We start from the raw sequence: 21845 nt of genomic DNA on the forward strand, positions 1-21845 counted from the left end.
TATTATAAATTATAACTGAAATATATGCAGCCTCCAGATGCAGTCATTTTATACCTTCATGTCTTTTTATTTTTTAAATATGTTGAAATTATCCCTATTTATTTTGGTTGAAGCCTAAAGAAATTCACATTTATTCAGAAATCATTTTCATTTATTGTTAAGCTGCAGCTATGGGTGCAACGTTATATTATCAACATATATTCTTCTAATATACAACAACAGTCGACATTATTCTTTGGAACTTAACTTGACTGACCAACTGGACAAAAAACACCTTCTCTTTCACAGGGGTTTTAGAGAGGCCGGCATGTTTTTCTTTCTCTGTAAGGAAAGTCATGTTTATGCTGAAAAAACATGAAGGTGTAATTTTGCCTTTAATGAGACAACTGCTACCATCATCTCATCATGTGGAGCCAAGTGATTAGCTTAGCTTAGCATATAGTCGAAGAATGGGGGAAACAGCTAGCATGGCTCTATCCAAAGTTAAGGACAATTGCCCACAAACCCCTATAAACAACATATTGTATTTTGTTTAATCCATTCACAAACAGAATTGTATAAACAATCATTTGTGTTATTTATAGTTATATGCTAACTACCACTTCCTGGATTGTCATCATCACAGTAAGAAATACGCAGTGACACCACCGCCAAAATATAAGTAACTGATTATGAGTATTTTCAAATAGCAAAACTAGTTTATTTATGTTGAAGTTTATTTTCTGAGTTGGTCCACTGACAGGACCACCTGCTAGCTCTCAAACTTTGGAATAATGGTTTAAAAGCAGCAGTCCTACCAAATAAGTTAAGTTTACCCCACTGGAAACGTGACTCACTTTGTGGAGATTACGCAATCTGTGACAGCCAGGAACAAGGCAGGCTCCATTCACAGAGTCACCTGTGTGATGATCCATGACTGTCTGAATGCTGTTTTTATCCAGGTCTACTGGAAGAGTTCGGGCAGTTTGTCATCTAATGAGTCTGCCCAGGCAGAGAGACAGAGCCTGAATCTCACTGCGCTCAAGATGATAGAGAGCGAGGGGGGCTTCCCTGAGTCTGCTACACTGATGACAATTCCTGTAAAGCCAAGTGCAAACTGCTCTGACAGCGTGGCTAATTTTACAACATCTCTCCTATCGTTCCTTCGCTTTTACTCTTTCATTTTCTCCCTCCACTGTCTCTTTCACTCTTCTCTCTCTCTTGAGAACGCACGCACACACACACACACACACACACACACACACACACACACACACACACACACACACACACACACACACACACACACACACACACACACACACACAGTCCTTGCCTGAAGGGCTCTGTCCATGCGATTAAGGAATCGTTGGATCTGATTGGCTAATATTTTCACCACAGGAAATCAAAAGGATCTGAACAAGAAGAATGGAGTCTCTCATGTGTACTTCCTCCTTTTAGTTAGGATCTGTTTCAGATAATGAGCCGAGGCACATCTTCTGGCTTTCATGGAGGCCCGAAGTTTGACCTGATTGCACAGTTCGACATAATGGAAATATGTAGACAGTAGCCAGTTGTAAAAGATGAGGTATTACACTTACCATGGCTTTGTGCTGGAGTGACAGTTTTTGTTTTTTTCATATGAAGAAAGTTCATTTTCTTTCCACAATTCAGCAAAGTGATATAACACGATCATGCAAGCGGTTAAGTTTTCTATTATGCTGTGCTTGTTCTTGAATTTCCCCTTGGGATAAATAAAGTATCTATCTATCTATCTATCTATCTATCTATCTATCTATCTATCTATCTATCTATCTATCTATCTATCTATCTATCTATCTATCTATCTATCTATCTATCTATCTATCTGCTAAAGTGTCTGGTAGGGTTTTCACAGGAAAAGCTCAGGAAACACAGGAGAGTCTCACAGGAGGGGATATATGATGCTTGAGCAGCGATAGCCACCCTTAATGAACAAAAATAAGATTCACCACAAAATTCACAAATAGACCGAAATGTGTAAATTCACACTTTAAACTCAGACTATAGCGTCACATCACATGGCTCTTCATTTCCCAAGATTATCTTTTGTCAGTTGATTTATCATCATTAGGCATTAGACAAATAGACTCTAATATAACAGTACGAGGACAGAAGCGTCATAAAGTCAGTGAACTGACTCAGTAATATCAGTTACAGCAATATTTCAAGTTAACAATAGCTAACATTAGCCACCAGTAGCTACGGGTCATACAAGACCAAGTAAGGCTGTAGAAGTAAACTGCCTGAGTGTATTGATTTGACAAGGGTGGATTGCTTATGAATTAAACTTTTCACACTGTTTGGTTACAGATTTCCTTGTCACACAATTAATGGACAACAGTCTCTTACCAATATATGATTTACAGCCTTACAGTTTTATGCTCATCTGTTGGCTTTGGCTTTGTATCCTGCCTGTGGGTATTTGACAGTTTGAAGCTCAACACACCCATGGTGAAGAGCTGCTGCTACATCTTTAAGCATGCTGACAAATAAGAGCAATTAGACACAAAGCAAACCTGAGGGGATCCCAGGCATATCCAATCATCTCTCAACCTTCCCTCACCGTATGACTGTAATATTTGGAGTTTTAAAAAACAAAATGCCATAAATGTGGAAAGGAAGCTTCATAACCGACTCCCTATTTCCTACCTGTCCCAAGCTTTACTGTATGTGTATGTGCTGAAACAACCTCATTTTCTTGCTCCAGGGAGGAAACAGAGAATAACCTGTCACACACAATGACAGGTGTCTAAACACATCTCAAGAAAAAAGAAGTGTATGCAGACTCAGAGAGGAACACACCTGGGTACAGTAGCTAAAGGCCAGTGTGTGTGTTTGTGTGTGTAGAAAACTGAGACAGAGCACGACAGGAAGTAGAGCAGCAGATAATAAGCAGGGAGAAAGATGCAGTGTATGACTGTGTGTGCATATTCACATGTACTTCTGCAGGAGATGCATGCATTTTAGTCTCATCACAGAGATCAGAGTATTAGGACACCGTATTGCAGGGTGAGTGCATGATGATGACTTTAAATTAACCTGTGAACGGTACAATGTGGGGTGATAGCAACTGTCTAGTTATGTGTTGCATGAATGGCACCCTCAGAGGAGATCTGAAAAGATTGAACTAAGCAGGTACCATCTGAGTCACAGCGAAAAGCGTCAAGAAACAGAGTAGAGAGAGACAGCAGAGCAACAGTAGGAACAATTGCCATTCTTCTCCTCTGCTTAAGCCTCTTTCATATTGCGACACAGAGGAATTATAGCGCAGAGACTAGGTCAGCCACTTATCCATCTCATCCAACAATGCAACACGCCGCAACTCCACAGCAATTACTGCTCGGCTGGAACCGCTGCCAGAGCACGTCCACATCTTCTGGTGCTGATGCCGTTTCAAGTGCAATGACAATCATAAATGGATACTGTCAAAATAACATAAACAGAAAAAGAAAAAATATTCACATAAAGCGGAAAGCAGAACTACACCTTAAAGTAAAAAAATATGAAATTTTGCCAGATGTTCAGGCAAACCTGCTCATGCTCTGCTCCTTCTCTGCAGAGAAATGTGATAGTCGAGCGAATTTGGATGGATTCATACATTTCACACCCACTTGTTAATTAAACCTATCCTCATATGCCTGTACCAACACAAAGCAACGAAACGTGATTAGATACCGAAACAAAAGACAAGCTTTGGAAATGTTTCTGGGTAAAATGGCATTAGCCCTGGTCTCATTCTGCACCAGTTAGACAGCGTACATAATCAGGATTAAGTTTAGCATGATGAGGAGAGAGAGAGAGGGAGGGAGCGAGAGAGTGAGGAGAGAGTGTCATAGGAAGACAGAATTCACCCTTAAAGTCCTGGTGACAGACTGGTGTATAGTGATTACCATGTAATAAATGCACAAGAAGCACTTTTGTTTCCACATTGAATAGAATTGTTCTAACCCACAGGATTTCCTTTAGTCCAGATGTGTGTTCATAAATATTCCAGCTGAAAATAAATAGCTGGATACTATTTATGTATGCTGAAGATTGTGAATGATAAGCTTTCAAAATTCTTGGTGCAACAGTGCCTGGCAGTACAAAGAATGCTGGGATATGTTAGGAGTAAGTTACCCTGTCTACATTGGTGGTTTATGTGCATTTGTTAAGATGTACATATGTTGTCTGTTGTGTTATTGTACAATGTTCTTGTTAGATTAAAATATAGATGATAAATATGCGCAGTAAGGTTATTTTGTATTGCCATGTTATTTATCAGGAATAATATTTAGACCTCACTTATACTATGTGTATAATTAATGTGATGGTGTGTGGAAAGAAATTCTTTTGGCTTCTTGAATGGTTGGATGGTTGGCACGAATACATAACCCCTGATGAAATCATTTTGGGATTGGAGACAAAACAATATTTTGGACAGATGTGGACGGCTGGTGAGTTTAACCCATACTAGAGACTAGAGAAAGTCAGAATATTTTAGCCTCAGCTGCATTAAATTTGACAATTCAGTCTTTAAATCTGTCTCTCTCGAATGCCCCGTCGTGGAAATGCAATAATAAATTGCTAGATTTGCGACCTGTTATAAGGCTTTTCGTGATTAAGACTGCAACTCTTCAGAATTGAGGTTGCTGTTGATGCCTGATGACGATCAGCACATTTCTCGGATACTTCCAAGATGTGAAGGACAGAAGGATTTTCTTCACACTCACACTTTGGTAAAGTGAGAACATGCTGAAGCTCACCAGGGTTTGAATAATTTCTCAGTGTGGTGTGAACACACACACCACACACACACACACACACACACACACACACACACACACACACACACACACACACACACACGCTCTTCTTGGGGTGTGAAGCATCAGGAGTTAAGTAGACTCTCGTACCCAGAGTCCCTGCCTCTTGTCCATCACTGGTCGGAGAACTGATGTAAAGGAAGAAGGAAGGATTGAACTCCATGATAACAGATTTATCCAATGTGTTGCTAGGCAACTAATCCTGGCAATATGATCTGAGCTTTTCTGCCAACATTTTTACACATTCCAAAATGAACTGTAGCACCTGGTTTCTAGCTCCCTCTGTAGTCTATTTAACAGCACAACACGTATATTTGGCTACATCTGTTAGATCTGATTGCTCAGTGAAGCCCTTTAGAAAAAAACAGGGGCTGTAAAAAGGCTCCTGATTAGTTATTCTTCTTTGAACATCATGAGCTCAAACTAAAAGCTGTTTAATACATGGCTAACCTGATGGGTCAAACGACTAATTACTATTTTAATGAATATAAATAAGAAAATACGAAATACATAATAAATATAATTTGTATTTTAGTAAACTACAAGTCTACTTCTTATGTTTTTCTACTTCTATTCTAAATTAGTATTTTATTACTAATCTGTATATGCATACAGTATATTTTACACTTGCTTTGGAAATGTAAGCACCTATTTCCCATGCCAATAAAGCTCCTTTGAATTGAAAAAAATAAGAATAATAATGAAAATAAATATATAATACAGAAAATACTTTTAAATAATCAACTGATACACTGAATTTCCCTTTCAGTGTAGATTTATGTGAATACAGTTTCTTATACTATATGACAATCTCATTGATTTTCGCAATTGTGGGGATGTACTTTATCTCATTACTGATCAGTTATTCAGAAAAGTGTGAATCCTACCTCATTACGACAATAAAAGACAGATCTGAGCAGGCCAAACAGTTAAGTCTTAAATAAACATCATGGAGTTCAACATTTCTTTGGCCCTTAGATTACGCCTACGCTACATTGTGAACCCATTAGAAATTTTCTATGAAGAAACAAAGGCATATACATTAAATAGGATGTACATTTTTTATTCTTATATGAATATATACTACCTTAATTTGATACTGGTAGTTGAAAATAGGTCTGCGTGTTTACATTTTAAAGTGCAGTGCAGTGTATACAAACATACCAGAAAAGCATCACCCTTGGACTGGAAAAGCAAAAGTACATTCCTGATTCCTTTCATTTCAGAAAAACTAGGATGCACTTTCATCTGATGTTTGCTTCATCGCAGGAGCTACCATATTTGTGTGACAAGTCAGTTTTAACTCAGTCAGGTGGTCAAAATCAAAATGAACTAAATAAACATAAGTGAAAAGTGCTCTGAGCTAGCTATGCTGTGCTTATCTGAAGACGATGCAACATTTTTACTGCTCCATTTCGTTATCATTCTGCAGAGTTTTCATAGCCAGACCCCAAAGAGTCACACTAGAGATAAACTGGCCCTCACTGGACCTGTAAGGCCCACTATTGGGCCTGCTAGAGGAAGTAAGTGAACTGCAGTGATTGTCTGAGGGAGGCAGGTAGGGCCTCCCCATCACACTTCTGCCCATCTCCACTGACATGTTCCCATTCTCCACATACGGACCATACACAGCCTCCTGAGACAAGTGGGGTTTGACCAGCTTCACGTGGTCACCACTTCTTTCCTGGTGGCTGGAGGAGAGGAGGTGATGGGGTACCAGCGAGCGCAGCTCTGGAAGTGGGGTGGGGGTAGAAGCTGGGCTGAGGTGCATGCTGGGAGGTGGAGTCTCTATATGTTGTGTTGGTGAAGTAGAAGGTGGTGAGGGTTTCTCTAACCCTGTATGGGGCATCATGCTAGGGAAATGCTGCTCACTGGTTGTGGCGGGAGGTTTACTGTGGCTGACGGGTTTGGGGAATGAGGTCGCTCCAACCGAGCTACGAGGCGGGTCAGAGTTGTCCGTGACCGGGCTGTTGGCTGGAGCCCCCTTGCAGTGCATGTTGCTGTGTCTCCTCAACATGGCAGAGCGGGTAAAGCTCTTTCCACAGGCGTTACAGATGTAGGGTTTCTCCCCAGTGTGTGACCGTATGTGACGCTGCAGGTCCCCCTGAGCCAATGAAGCACTTCCCTACATTAATTAAGAACACATATTGAGGGAAACACACTGTGCATTAGTTATAGTTTAAGTATAGTTATAGTAGTAGTAACTGAAATCTATCTATTTATTAGGTGGCACCTAATAAATTCACTTTGGTCAAAAGACTCTGCAGTAGTCACAGGTATTTATTTACGCTCCAGCTCTGATCAGCAGTGATGGAAACATGAAACCTGGGTGGAAATGCAACTGTTGCACCTTTTCTATTATTCATTGTTATTTTACAGTGTATAGAAGTAAAGTGCAAATGGCACATTACTGATTTTTTGGAATGGAAGCCAGTGCTGACACAGCGTGCGAGACTGGCACTGTGAGAATCAGACAGTACGATATACAACACCATATCAAAATGCTGAGTGGAAGAGGCATTACTCGCAGCCCAAGTAACAAATGCTGCTTTCTAAAGTTTCTGTTTCTACTGTTTCTGTAATGTGTAATGTGACCCGTGAGGAAAAAAACTGAAAGACAAACTCATCTAATGGGAAAGGACAATCACCTATTTTTAGCCAGTTTACCTGCATTTAAATTAAATAAAAGTCCAGAACCTGAAGATATACAGATGATATGCACATGAGATAAAGAAGAGCAGCAACTCCTTGCAACTGGGAAGCTGGAGCCATTACATTTTTAGCATTTTTATCTTTAAAAAGTGGCTTAATCATTCATTTACTTTTTTATCGATTACAGTCGAGAACACTTCCAAAGAGATCAAGACTGTTCCTTACCGCAGGTGGCACAGCTGTGTGGTTTTTCCCCAACGTGGCGGGCCTTGTGCTTCAGAAGTTTTCTGTGCGTGTTAAAGGATTTTCCACACTGGTCACAAGTGAATGTCTTGTCTGTGGCGTGAGTCCTCTTGTGCTCCTTGAGATTGCTCAAGTTGTTAAATCCTGAGCAACAAGACAAGTACAGGGAATCAAACACCAGTCTTATAAACAAAATATGTGTCACAATTTTCCAGCTGGGTCTGTGAACTACGCAACTCACACTATTATCATTTTTAAAGGTTCACCTTTAGAAGGAGACCATCAGGTAAGAACTATATAAAGATGAATTAAGGAAGTAATCAAGAAAACACTTCTGTTTAGAGCTGTCATTTACCTCGACCACATATATCACACAGATGTGGCTTCTCTCCTGTGTGGACCACTTTGTGACGATGGACATCCCCTGATGCAGTAAAACTGGAAAACAGAGATAAATATTTAATTTATGGGCAACTCTAGGGACTATTAGGGCTATGTAATATAGGGAAAATATCAAATCGCTGGGGTCTGAACTCAGATTTATTCAATTCTTACTCAGTTATTACAATATCACCACAACTTCTTTATTATTGCCTTAATATGTAAGTAAAAGACAGTATTATAAAAATGCTAAATTATTATTGGTATATCTGAAATGATGGTATATTGTTATTAATCAGTCCAAACCCCAAAGTTATTCAGTTTAATATGATAGAAAAAAGTAGAACAGTTTTTTGCAAGATTAATCGATTAATATCAAAATAGTTATTATTATTATATACCAATTATTTTTCTGTCGATCGACTTATTGTTGCAGCTCTAATGGAAGGTTCTTTACCTTTTACCACACAACTCACAGATGTACGGTTTCTCTCCAGAATGTCGCCGCAAATGTGTCTGTAAATTTCCAGCCTGTAAGAAAAATATCTGTAAGAAATCTCAAATTTTCCCAACTAAGAATAACTGTGGAAAATCTGAATAATACACCAGATGATACCTGTGAGAAGTTTCTCCCACAAACATTACACTGAAAGGGCTTCTCACCTGCAACAAAAAATGTAGTATTGTTTAAAATATTATTGAATTACAATAATTACTGAAACATTATTGTATACCTTGTGTTATTAATAGGCAATTATAAGCAGTAAATACCGGTATGTGAGCGCTTGTGCAGCTCCAGGTTGCTCGGGTGCTTGAAGATCTTCCCACACACCTCACAACAATACTGCTTGTGTCCTGTCTGCTGCGGTGGCTCTGGCACGGTCTTCAGATTTTGCTCTTCTTGGTTAACGGGTTGAGGACTGGGAAGTGGTGCGTCCGTTGCCGTCTCTGTAACTTCCTCCCTGGCTGCGTTAAGGCCCTCCACAGGAGCTTCTGTAGCTTCAGTCTGGACCACAGACTCTTCTTGGTGACTCTTTTTCTGACAGCTGAGGACGGGTTCACTGACTGATTCAGCAAACATCTCCTCCAAAGCCTTCTGAGACCGGAGATAGTTGTATTTCTTCAGGTACACAGCTTTCTTTGGGCGCACGTGCTTGTTGAGCATAGAGTCTGCTGAGTTAGAGTTGGGGGTGTTTAAATTATCGGAGGGTGTTAAAGAAGGGACAGGGTTCTTTTCCACTGCCACAGATGTGCAGGGAGGAGTGGGCTGAACCGTGTTTGCTGTGCATACAGGAGTGTGGCTGCCTCCCTGGCTGACCCCGAGCTGACACTGCTGCTCCTCCCCCAGCACCAACGGACCCGGGCCTTGATTTGACGCTGCACTATTTGTCTGAATTGCACTTTGTTTGAAGTAGTGCTTGCTGTAGAAGTTACGGAGCTTGTAGCCATGGACAAGCTGTTTTTCAACTGGTGCCTGGGTGCTGCTAGCTGTGTCGCAGTTTGAGCTGCTGTTAGGCACAGAAACAGGCATCCTTTTACTGGGGTCTACGTCACTGCTGAATCCGGGCCTCTGGGTTTCAGAGGCACAGTGGATGTCAACATCATGAGGAAGACTGCTCCCCAAGAGGCAGTCGTGCTCAGAGCTCAGCATGCCTGGAAGAGAAAATGATGGGATTTCCACTGGTGGAGGACAAGGCTTGAGGAAAGCATTACACATGCTCTGAATATTTGGAACCTGCAAATACTGAGCAATGTCCACGAGTGCTTGAACATTATCTTGGTTGATGTCAATATGGGAGGTGTACATGTAGTCCAATATTTGGCCGATGCCACCGACATCCTGGATGACCAAGTTGAACACCTCATTCTTCTGACTGGGGGAATTTTGGAACAAAGACCTGGAAAGATCAAAATAGTAGTTTTCACATGGCGTTACTCTAAAACAGAAGAGCATGATTACTTAGCGAAGTGGATGGAAATATGACACCGGTTCAATGATGTGTCACTAGGTTAAACATGTAAAGACATAAAGGCACCTGAAATGGGAGCTGAAAGCAGCCAGGACATTTTTGTGGGCTTTGAAGCAGACACCTTTGACCACCAGCGTGCAGTCACAGAGCAGCCCCTGAATCCTCTGCTCCTGGAGCTGCTGCAGCAGGTAGGAGCTGTGGCTGGAGAGGGTGTCCATGGTCACTCCGCTGCTGAACCACCCAGCTCCAACTCCTCCATCAAAAGAACTACCCAAGGGGACACATGTCAAAAACAACACACTTCTTATTAAGGAGATAGGAGTGGCCACTGTGGTAAGCTAGTCCTTGGATTGTAACCAGATTAAAAATGACCACTATTATTTTATTTCATATATATAATTCAACAACCGCGCAGAATCCCAGCGCCTGTGCTACGAGACCACCCATGCAAAAATTTGACGAAAGCCGCTAACGAGCTAATTACAGAGCTATGCTAACCAGCGGTTACGGTAAGTGTTGTGAATCGGTGCAGCGCCAATCCCCCGAGAAGAACATTTTTCAACCGGTAATGTAAATCCTAAACGCTGTTAGTTCAGCAGCGGTTGTCATAAAAGATAAGTCCTAACCTGCATCTGAGGAGTCCTCCTTTTATTTGGATGATGGGTCACTTTTCGAGTGTAATAACGTCACTTCACTTCCTGGTACAACCCGTATTTCGCGCAGCCCTAAACATGAAGCAGATAACACGAAGGACTCAGAAGCAATGGTTGTGTAATATAATACAACGTGTAAAGTTGGTGTTACTACCTGCTTTTGAACACTGCTACAAATTACATATTTATCTCTTGAAAAATAATTAAAAAAGACTTTGTACCAAATCGGTCGGAACTGCTCTTTGCGTGCATTTCCACACGGAAGACGATTAATGTAGCTAGCGAATGTTGCTGTGGTCACGTGTGTTTTGAAAAAGTTCATGCGCGTGGAACAGAGGCGAAACGAGTTTAACGTCGCGGCTCGTGGCAGTAAGCGTTATATGTGCGGATGAATCCTCTACCGCTCCCAGTCTTAGGCTTATATTAACGTTTATTAACATTTATTAACATTTATTAACATTTACCACCGCTGGGGACGATAACTCCTCTCTGGCTAACGTTAGCGCGTACCAGCGCTGTCGCATGAGGTTGGGGTTAGACGTTGGTGCGGTTGGTTTCAGTTAGTTTCAGTTACACGCTGTGTTAACAGATTGTTGTCTTTTAAAAATGGTGTTCTTCACCTGTAACGGCTGTGGGGAATCCCTGAAAAAAGCCCAGGTTGATAAACATGTGAACATGTGCCGGGGCTGCCAGGTCCTGTCCTGCATCGACTGCGGAAAGGACTTCTGGTAATGAGTCTTCTTCTTTTCTATTTACATTTTTTAGCTAAGCTTTGCTAGATGGAACTTCTTAGCTTTAGCCGCCAAGCTCACGGTGCTCATTGTGTGTATATGTTTCTCTGTACGTGCTGAACAGGGGTGATGACTACAAGAACCACAACAAATGCATCAGCGAAGATCAGAAGTATGGAGGCAAAGGCTACGAGGCTAAGGCAAACAAAGGAGATGTGAAACAGCAGCAGTGGATCCAGGTAACATGCAGAGAAACGATGCTCACCGATGTTTATGTTCTGCAGGTGTAACTTAAGTAGGTAAAGAGAGAGTTATTAAAACTTGATGTTTCTTCTCCTGCAGAGAGTCCAGGAAGCCATGAACAAACCTGGAGTCAGTGCAAAGCTAAAGGATGTGCTCAGACAAGTCAGCACATATGATAACGTCCCAAGGAAGAAGGCTAAGTTTCAGGTTGGTGTTTCTGCAAGCTGTACTAATAATTTTGGGTTTTATTGTGTGACAAACTGTTGTAACTTCATTGTATTTGTCTATGTTTGTGTAGCAGGCTTGTTATAATATCCATTTTGATTTTTGGTCTTGTTCCTTAGAACTGGATGAGAAACAGTCTTAAAATAGCTAACACCAGTCTTCATGATGAAGTGTGGGACATTCTCGCTGCAGCTGATAATGTAAGTTACTCTGCCTAAAGGATCCTTTTATTGTTGTTTGTTGGGCTGTTTGCCTGTGCATTTCACTCACTGTATGTCCGCATAGAGCAGATGAGGTGAACAACTAGTTTTAGTTTTTAGTTCAAATCAAAAGTAATGAAATTCAGTAGAAAGAGACTCTCAGTGGCTCTGATGTACATAAGAAACATTCTCAGGTTTTTACAACCTTTGAGATGGCTGGTCTGTAGTTCTGCTCTGATAGCTGTGAAATGACATGCTCCTTTCATGATAAATTCCTTGTGTTTTCAATATGCCTGACTTTCATTACCCACCCATTCTGGCAGCCTCCCGAGGCCCCCCAGGAGACTAAAGAGGCTAAACAGACAGTGGCTGCAGTCAAAATGGATACTAATGGAAATGAAAAGCAGGACAGCCATCCAGACGTTGAGAAGAAGAAGAAACTGAACAAACGGGAGCGTAAAGAGGCCCGTCAGCAGAAGAATGGGAAGGTTTTGAAAGGTGCTGAAAAGACTGTTGCACAGGAGCCAGAAGAAGATCAGACAGGCAAAAAGAAGAAAAAGGACAGAAAGAGAAAGCACAGCTCTGAGGAAGAGGGAGATGAAGAGCAGAACGGGCATGGTGCTGAAGATGAGACATCCAGCAAGAAAAAAAAGACAAGTAAGGAATTTTCTAAAAGTCTACTCACAAACTGTTTCTGGATGCTGTTCTCCTTACAGAATTATCTAATTAGCCACTTATGTTAAATACATTTTTAAAGGACAATTGTATTCTTTTTACCTTTTTAGATGACCAAGAGGAGTCAGATGAGACTGAGGACCAAGCAGTTCCCAAAGGTATGATGGTTCACTACAGGACTTGTGTATATATATATATATATATATATATACTATATAATAAATAACAGTGTAAAAGAGTGAAGCCACCAGAGGTCAGCATTGCTTCTTTTTTTGACAGTGAGGAAATGACCCCCAGTGAATATCCCCCCCCCAGCACCTTATTTATGTGTCCGATGAACTTTCAGGTAAATTCAACTGGAAGGGAAATATAAAAGCTGTACTGAGAGAATCACCTGACCAGGAGCTGCCAGTAAAGAGGCTCAGGAAGAAGGTGAGACATGGAGTGTTTTAATTACTCTGTGCACAACACCACATTTGACTTCTAAACCCAGCATGTTGTTCTTGTAAACATTATTTGAAAATAAGAGTTGTCCTTGGTCCTGATGTTAAAAACTTGTTTCTCTTTTACAGGTTTTGTCAGCGTACTACTCTTTCACTGGTGATGGAAATTTTAAAACTGAGGAGGATGTGCTAGCACTTTTCAACAAGAAGATCAACAACAATCCCAAATTTAGAGTCTTGAAAGACCGAGTTAGACTTGTAAAGTAGATATGTTTTATCTCACCCGTCTGGCATGAAATGTATGTTGTTCATAGACTTTTACAATTTAAACGCCATTGTTGTCTGTCATCTTCGCTTGGATGTTTTTATACAGATGACATAATCTCAAAGATTAAATAATTTTCTAACTGAATTACGTGTCCTGTTCCTGTTCAGTCATTTTACTAATTGCATTGGCCTAGTCAGCATGGGGAAGACTTACAAATTACCTTACAACATGTCCGTGTTGTTTAATGTATAAAATGACAATTGTGATAGACGGCTCCTCTGTTTCACATTCCAAGCCCACAGTAAGGCTGGGAAATGGCACCTTATCTGTGGGATTGGATGTTGGAGTGGGGGAAGGGAAACAGGAGAGGTGCACCTGAGGTGAATTTGACTCTCACACGGGACGAAGCTAATGCACATTCCTCGGCACCCCGAACGGGGTTCACTTGGCCAGGTACACAGAAGCTCCATAGAAGCAAGACGCTTGGTGTCAGCCTCAGGTGAAGTTTTAATGCTGTCTGATTTTCCACTGCTAGAATGAGCAGCTTCTTTACCCTGTGTATACACACGCGCATGCACACACACACACACACACACACACGAGGAGCTACAAGAGGAAATCTGCCCAGCTTTATGAAGCTCTGCTAATCCCAGCAGGTTTAACACAGATGCTCATTCATCACACTGCTTACCTGTAATTGTATATTGCATACTTTGGGTATTAGTCAAGCTGTTACTCAAGTCTGCTAGTATAAATTGTGTTTTCTAGTCCTCAGTGGGACTACGTATTGCTTAATGCCATTGTTTTAATCCAGACCCCACAGGATACTCAGAGAAACTGATACTAAACCTGTCTTTACTGTTTCAAAACATCAGGTCAACATTTTATTACTGCCATTAGGTATTCCGGGATTAACTGTATGACCATATGGGTTCCTTGAGCATTATAGTGAGAATATGTAACTTTATAACTTAACTAAATTACAAGTTCAATTCATAAGTACTTGTTCATTTGGTATGACCATTAGCCTTGTGCTAAAGTTAACAAACTTGAGATTGAAATGTAACTCAGACTCCCGACCAGAGGTAAGTACTTTTGCAGTTGCCAGGAGTATGTGAAAAGATTGTGGAGTAATTTAATAGAAAAAAATAAAAATAAAAAACTCAATATATTGACACTTAAACAGTAGATGTTTAGTGTGTGGAAGCTAGCCATCTAGTCAGCAAGCAGAAAAGCCTAAATATTTATCTTAAAGTAAAAGAAAAACAGCTAAAAATGTATGATATTGAAATAAATGTATTTATAAATGGTTGAAAGTAGCAGCTACATGGTGGAAATAGCCAAGAGTAATGGATAAATAGTTGAAAAGGTTAGCTTAAATTTGTCTGACAGGGCTGTAACGGTATGTCTGGAAAAAGGTTGGGAACCAGTATAACTGACATTATCCAGCCAGTTTCCTGACTTTATGGCCGTTCTCTAACTTGTGCCACTGTTAACAGTATGTCAATAATGCCAGACAAGTAATAAATGCAATACAATTGTCTTTGAATTTTTCATTATCCTGTAATTGTCACTAGTAGCCATTGTTCAGCCAAAGTTACACAGTGTCACTTAAATGTTGTCATTACACAGAAAGCACTGTACTGCAGTGACCTATTGTATGCTGCTTGTGCGGAGGTGATAAACATGACCGGGTATTTCTTCTCTTACTAATCCCCAGGGTAAGAACCAGACTCCTAAAGGATGGCATCTCAGAGTATGAGATCTTATCTGGTGCATCTGCACAGGAACAAGAAATGCTCATGGACGCTAAGTAGCTGAAGACCCTCTTACCTTTACCTGTTTGTGGGCAAAAGTCCATCGTTTTCCCTAAAGAAACAAGAGGTCCTTTTACCCTTTTACTATAAACAAGGGTGGTTAAATATTACTAATACTAAAACTGTCCAACAGCACCACAAATTACAGGCTCCAAAAACGTTTACCTAAAGCTTAACATTATACCTTCACAATGGTAAGACTCATTACAGGATTCAATGTTAGACTGAATCTGTTTTAGACGTACCTGATAAACTGGCAACAGAATGAAGATTGCCCTAAGTGGGTAGTTGTGACTCCCTGCTACAGAATAAGTGATATCAACCAACAATACAGTGGTATCCACTTTTCTTCCCTGCACATGTCCAGTCTTTGCCTCGTGGAAGAGTTTTAGATTGAGAGTGAAATGGGACAAAGGTATCAGCAGTGTCCGATTCTTTCCAGCGCCATGTAAAGGTATACATTCAAGATAAACTTTGGAATACAGCCAGCTACTATGCATTCTGCAAAGTTTATGAGGGATGGGAGTTATGCGCCCTGTCAGACATGCTTGTTCAAATATCCTTTTGAGGGTATAGTTTACTGCCAGTCTGGTGGTCCAGTTTGTTTGATGCTGTTCGTTTCAACAGACTTGCCTTGTGTGACAGCCTGCCTACATATGCTATTCATCTCAAGGGTACAGATAATGAACTGAATTAACAATAATATTTCCCTTTTGGCAAAGGTTGGATGTAGCAATAATAAAATGTGTTTATAATGTAAATATAATGTTTACAGTGTATGCTTTACAAGCTCTATATTGTATTTACTATTGAATAATTAGCTACTCTTTGCCAAGTTTAGTATTCATGCATGTAAACAGAGAAATAACCATTGTTTTCTAAATGTCAGTTTATTTTATTTATTAGCACAGGTAACAAAAATGACATTACATTGAACATGCAAAGTTTTTAAATGCAGAAAACTCCTGCACCACCAAAGTTGTTCCATTTTTACTTCTCATATATTCTTTTAATTAAAATGTGTTTGTGTATCTGAAGCATATTGATTCCTGCGGCCTTGACATTTGTTAAACTCAGTCATTTCTAATGCAAAAAAACAAAAAAAACACAAAAAACTACAACTGTCGCTTTCAAGTGCGTCATAAGAAAAGCGACCCTGTCTCTAACAGGAAGTGTGTAGTCACTAGCTAGCCTTTGGAGCTACTGTAAGTTAATACAACATCTTCACATAATGCTCAACGACAGTGAGCTGGCAACGTTGCGAAATAGATTTAAGAGAGATGCGGAGTTTCTTATGCAAACAACGACATCGGGTGACGAAGATGAAAAGAGTAAGCTTCAGAAACATTATGCTGGCTAACGCTGTTGTCCAACTTTAACTGAGCTAGGTTAGTTTCCCGACAGAGCCACCCGTTAACGCTTTCATATAAACGGTATAAACAGTGTTGTACGGTCCCGGTTCGGACACTGACATCCTCACTGTAAGGGTCCAACAGGCATAGCTTGATGGCTAACCTGAGCAAAACAGTGTAGCTAGAGAAGTAGCTAACCTTTGTGGTGGTTAAATCTGTTGAATGGCCATTTTGTAGTCCACTGACTATACATAACCTTATTCTCTGAACAACTTGGCGTTTTTCTTTCATAAAAAGAAAGAAAGACATCTACTCTTTGTAGGGGTTGTAGGCAGCTTGTACAGTGGACAATTGTCCAACTTTGAGGCCCTCACTGGCAGAAACCCAGCAATTCTTGATTGTTTTGACTGTGAGCAAACGCTGTGTCAGCTCAGCAACATAATACAGGGAAACTCTACTCCTACACTGTCCCCAATCCAAGGGTCATCTCTCTGCCACTGTAAACTGATAAGTCTAATAGCAACAGACAAAACATTTGTCCAGTGGTCATCTCTCCGTTTTTTTATCAATGGCTGCATATATTCCAGTTTTACATACCATCAGTGGTCCTTCTGGCAAGAGGACTTGGTATGTTATAACTTAAGATGGACCACCAAGCATTACTTTGATTAAAGATGTGGGCCAACTTCTTGTTTAGGGCATGGAGTTCATTGTGAACTCTGCACAGAGTAGACCAGCATGCTGAAGCACTTCAGCAGCCAACAACAGGCTGTGATACATTTAATCAACCAGTAAATTATAGAGATTAATAGCTCTCTGAGAAGTAAGATTATCTCAAAGAAAGCTATCAGTTTCACCTCAAAAGCTCCTTAAAACCTGAAAGGTGGGGATTTAGCACATTCTGTTAAGGCAAGCGAAATCTCATATTTGTTAGTAAATTCTCTACCGTACTGTAACCCTTTCAGTGCCTCTTAGTATTCAGTTTTCTTTTAGTGAATGCTACCACTGCTTTGCTCGTTGTCTGAACATCTAAAAATGTAGCCAAACTTATGTGAGCATATTAATTGTTGCATATTTTGTTGTCATTGTTTACTTGGATCGCACACTTTTCCAAAGTCTGTGCTCCTAAAGTAGACTCTTGTTTTTGACACTCTCTTTCTTTTCTTTTACATTTCAGGTCAGGAGGAAAAAGATGCTAAACCTCTCCCTCGCATTAACAGACACTCCATTTTCTGGATCGTGGCGTCTATAGGTGTGACCTACTATGTGGATTTCCTCCGCAACATCATGGAGAACGAAGATATCAAAAGGTGAGTTACGAGGAAGACACAAAACTTTCCATGCGGATCTTGTTCACTGATTCTCTATTCCCAGTTTATGAACACTCAAAAGCAAATCAATCTTTTGTATTTAAATCAGTAAGATACCGTAAATCAATGTTCTTCCTTTCAACTCCTATTTTTCCAGTTGGTGGTTCAATGTGGGTCTGGTACTCCTCGTGATCTGCCTGTCTCTGGCCATGTTTTGCATTGTGTACCTGGAGTGGTTCAAAGGCATCCAGCATTATGACCTAGAGTACCCTGCCATTCCTCCCATCACCACTGCAGCCTTTATTGCAGCATCCTGCAGGTATAACTACAAAATAAGTAAACTGCACTCACACCCAGCGTCCTGTAATCCTTCCAGGTTCATAAAAGATTTGATATATTTGTAAAAAAGCAGTTTATAAGAACCCTTGACATACTGATCATGTGTCCAAATTCTTTGGATATTAGTAAACTGAACGTATATGTTGTGGTATTTGATATCATCTCACTTATAATATTTATTATGTAAAAACAAAAATATTTTAGCTCATATAATCAACCACCAACAAAGTGCTCTACCTGTTGAAACTCCACCATTTGTCTGTATATCAGTGAAGATCAGGATAGACTGATGAGGTAGGAGTGATCTCTTTCTTTCTGGGTCTGTATCTTAATACAGTGTGAGGTGGGACCCATTTTAGCAGTACCTATTCTTATCGGTGGTTGACGAGGGGCTGAATAGGGCAATGATTACGACTGTTTATGGCTTACATGATCAAATGCGAAATGTGAAATTCTTTAAATCATGAACCCATTTTCATGTGAACCTCTGTTGATTGGAGCCACTAATTAGAAGATAATGGGTACCTGTCAAATGCGAATTTGACAGTGTAGGAAGAACCTGTATACAATTCATATTTTAAGATTGATCAGTACTAGTGTACTAATACTAGTTGTGCATATTTGTAATTTTTATTGTACTTCCTTTACAGCTTTAACATGGCACTGTGGCCGGTGTGGTCCTTCTTCACACCGCTCATCCTCTTCACGCAGTTCATGGGTGTGGTCATGTTCATCTCTTTGCTTGGATGAATGTGAGGGGTGAGGTTGGAACGCTGTTATTTGAATTTTCACAAAATGACTTTCATTGAATGAATAACACTGCATTTGGCCTTAAATTGTTTTTTTTTTTTTAAATTAAATCTTGTGTCATTAAACATTGTTTAATACCAGTGCTGCATACTTGGAGAATTTGAACTGTACATCATCTTTTTAACCACAGTGTTGCATTTCGTTTTTACAGTATTCCTCCATTGCTTACACATATTACATTAAACAATGCTCAAGTTGACATCTGCATTAACATTCTTTACTACACTGGTATCACTACAGAAAACACACCTTCCAAAAGCACTTCAACACCAAAGCTAAACACACACTACATCAGTCCGCACACACATACACGCACATCTGCCTTCGTTCGAAGTCAGAAAAATTAGTGTTTTTATTATAAATGGTTATTATTTTTATTATTAGGATTTAGAAAGAAAATTCTCGAAATGTAGAAAAAAGAAATAGAACTGGAATCATAACATTAGATCCTGACCGATATTTCAATGTGACGATATTGGCCTATTGCAGACATATGTATGCGTAAAAAAAAAATGTCCAAAAGTGTAATCCAGCAGAGTGCACTGCCATTTACAATAGTGTAACAAACAGCACACGGTAAGAGAGAAACAGCTCTCAGCAGTGTCAACTAGAATTGGTCAAACATTAACCATATCAGCTGCCATATTGGTAATTTTTCCCCTCTAAAATCAGTGTCGGTACCTCTCTCAAAAATCCCATATTGGGATATCTGCCTCAAGTTGGAGTATTCTCTGGGTCTAAGAGAGAATATACACTTACCATACATAAAATATATAGATGTCTTATGTGCAATATAATATATAACAATGGCACATAACACAAGATAACTGTTTATACTTATTTGGACATATTGTTTTCCCACACAGTTTCAAACAATTTTAGGTCATTATGGTGAAAGTGTGCTTCATTAAGGAAATAAGTATATCTGCTGAGAGTTGTCTGGACACGCCGACCAGCTTCCATTCCCATGGTTCACCACATGGCCAACAATAGTGGCTTGAATTTCATTTTAAACGTATTTGCCTCGTTGCTCGTACGTCCTCTCCCCCTCTCTGCCTCTCACACGTTCCTGAGATTGCCTGTTGTAGAACTACAGCTGCAGCAGAAAAAGATCTTGTTGTGAGAATATCAGACCCTTATGTTGAATTCAACACTGCTGTTGTCATTTGGTGTTGATGGTCTTTGGGGCAGGTCGGCATTGTAGGATCACTTGTAGGTGTTGGTGTGCTGAGAGTTGAACCTTTTCAGTTAATGATTAGTCATTGTTGTGTTTTCCTAAAGAAACAATGACAACTGTGTCAAGAAATGTGATGCATTGTGTTATGTGTTTGGCAAACGGCACTTAGGAGTTTTGAAGTCAGTGTCATGAATGTTTGAGAATAGCCCTTTTTTACAGTGGACATTTTGAGTTGTTTTAGTAGGAAAGGCTGTTCCTTAATAACCTTTGTTATTAATAACATTAAAATGAATCTGCTTTATTTAACAGTAAGCCAGCATGCACCACACCAGGACTGCGAAGCTGAAGCAGCTAAATGGAATTCAGCCATGTTTTACATTTACACCTGTGCTTTTCCTACTGTGACATGAACAAATGTCTTCTGTATAAAAGGTCTGCTGTTCTTATATGTAGAAAAATGTGTGTGAGCAAACTTCCACCATTTTTAAACCAATATTTTTAAATTATTTTTTATTTTTCTTGGAACAGTTTGTGGTGAAGAATGTAAAGACTTCTCATATTCTGTATGTTTTCTTTAATAAACTTTTATAACTCATTTCACTACGTACCACTCATCCTTTCTTGATAAAGCTCAACCCTGAACAAATCTTTAATTTAATAACTGCAACAGTACAAGATGCAAAGTTGGACCTGAGACTGCAACTAAAACATCCCTTAAATCCAGATTAATAATTTTAAAATGTTCTTTTGCACTTTCTATTACACATGGTCAGTATGATATAGACTCACCATTTTACCATTTTATACACCTGTCAAATCTAATGCAATCCAATACAGTATCCCTGCAATATATTCTATCTTACAATGCTCAGTGTATTGACACTGTCAGAGAGATGGTGGTGCAGCTGTGTGTATCTCAATATAATGTGACCGCTGGATTACTGGACACTAAAAAACAATAAAAAAAAACAACAGTAATGTTGTATTTAGAAAAGGTCGTTCTTATATCGAAATAATCCATATAATTATTATATCATTTATATCTAAACGTTTAAGGGCCTGTTTGTCATAAAGACACTGAAAAACCTTATTAATTTGGAAAAATGAAGCTTCTTACATCGTCCCTTTCAGTTTGACTTATTTCTCCAGTGTTGATAATAGAGGTTCAATTATACAAGTGGTATTCCAATTGTTTGCTTGAGTAAAAGTTAAAAGATATATCAAGAAGAAGCTTCCGTTTTATAAGTGTTCAAGCAGATTCAGGCAAGCAGCAGGCTCATTTCACAGTGATATAATATATGTTTTATGGTTTTGGATTATTTTCAATGATGCACCAGTACACCTCATTTTAATCTTGTCGAGATAAATTTAACCAATTTGTTGCGCTCTTTAATCATCATTCAATCATAGAAATATAAAGTAGCATACAATGGGAATAGCCTGCTCAAAGAAAGTACAAATACCCCATATGGATCTTTGGCTTAAAAAAACAACACATTTGTCTTTTTAAAGATGACAACACAGCTTTTA

At 39.6% G+C, this 21845-nt stretch overlaps 3 protein-coding genes across 4 annotated transcripts; 2 read left to right on the plus strand and 1 right to left on the minus strand.

Moving 5' to 3' along the window:
* Positions 1–5873: 5873 nt before the first annotated feature.
* Positions 5874–10778, minus strand: zbtb49 (zinc finger and BTB domain containing 49). The gene is given in 9 exon segments (XM_051415670.1): positions 5874–6930; positions 6932–6951; positions 7704–7865; positions 8077–8159; positions 8560–8633; positions 8719–8765; positions 8874–10000; positions 10139–10339; positions 10699–10778. Coding segments are annotated over 8 exon segments (2367 nt in total). The 5' UTR covers positions 10291–10339; positions 10699–10778; the 3' UTR covers positions 5874–6228.
* A 52-nt stretch (positions 10779–10830) lies between these two features.
* lyar (Ly1 antibody reactive homolog (mouse)) lies at positions 10831–13654 on the plus strand. Its single transcript, XM_051415671.1, has 8 exons — positions 10831–11453; positions 11581–11695; positions 11799–11906; positions 12044–12124; positions 12448–12781; positions 12910–12957; positions 13146–13231; positions 13372–13654. The coding sequence occupies exons 1-8, from the start codon at positions 11332–11334 to the stop codon at positions 13507–13509; spliced, it is 1032 nt and encodes a 343-aa protein (XP_051271631.1). The 5' UTR covers positions 10831–11331; the 3' UTR covers positions 13510–13654.
* Positions 13655–16482: 2828 nt separating this feature from the next.
* On the plus strand, positions 16483–20910 carry tmem128 (transmembrane protein 128). Of its 2 annotated transcripts, XM_051415708.1 has the most exons (5): positions 16483–16658; positions 17857–17989; positions 18147–18308; positions 18979–19087; positions 20625–20910. In XM_051415708.1, exons 1-4 carry the CDS (start codon positions 16559–16561, stop codon positions 19076–19078), a joined length of 495 nt encoding a protein of 164 aa, XP_051271668.1. In that variant the 5' UTR covers positions 16483–16558; the 3' UTR covers positions 19079–19087; positions 20625–20910. The 2 variants fall into 2 exon arrangements, with proteins under 2 accessions (XP_051271668.1, XP_051271667.1); XM_051415707.1 differs by having other exon boundaries at positions 18979–20910.
* The last annotated feature ends 935 nt before the right edge of the window (positions 20911–21845 follow it).

Source organism: Dicentrarchus labrax, unplaced genomic scaffold, assembly GCF_905237075.1.
Source record: "Dicentrarchus labrax unplaced genomic scaffold, dlabrax2021, whole genome shotgun sequence".
Classification (NCBI taxonomy): domain Eukaryota; kingdom Metazoa; phylum Chordata; class Actinopteri; family Moronidae; genus Dicentrarchus; species Dicentrarchus labrax.

What these genes read in the sequence shown, in the direction of transcription:
- lyar (XM_051415671.1), top strand. Translation starts at nt 11,332, where the DNA reads ATGGTGTTCTTCACCTGTAACGGCTGTGGGGAATCCCTGAAAAAAGCC. An exon ending in GACTGCGGAAAGGACTTCTG is followed by an intron (nt 11,454 to 11,580) that starts GTAATGAGTCTT and finishes CGTGCTGAACAG; the next exon opens with GGGTGATGACTACAAGAACC. An exon ending in GGAAGAAGGCTAAGTTTCAG is followed by an intron (nt 11,907 to 12,043) that starts GTTGGTGTTTCT and finishes CTTGTTCCTTAG; the next exon opens with AACTGGATGAGAAACAGTCT.
- tmem128 (XM_051415707.1), top strand. Translation starts at nt 16,559, where the DNA reads ATGCTCAACGACAGTGAGCTGGCAACGTTGCGAAATAGATTTAAGAGA. An exon ending in GAGAACGAAGATATCAAAAG is followed by an intron (nt 17,990 to 18,146) that starts GTGAGTTACGAG and finishes CTATTTTTCCAG; the next exon opens with TTGGTGGTTCAATGTGGGTC. An exon ending in TTTATTGCAGCATCCTGCAG is followed by an intron (nt 18,309 to 18,978) that starts GTATAACTACAA and finishes CTTCCTTTACAG; the next exon opens with CTTTAACATGGCACTGTGGC.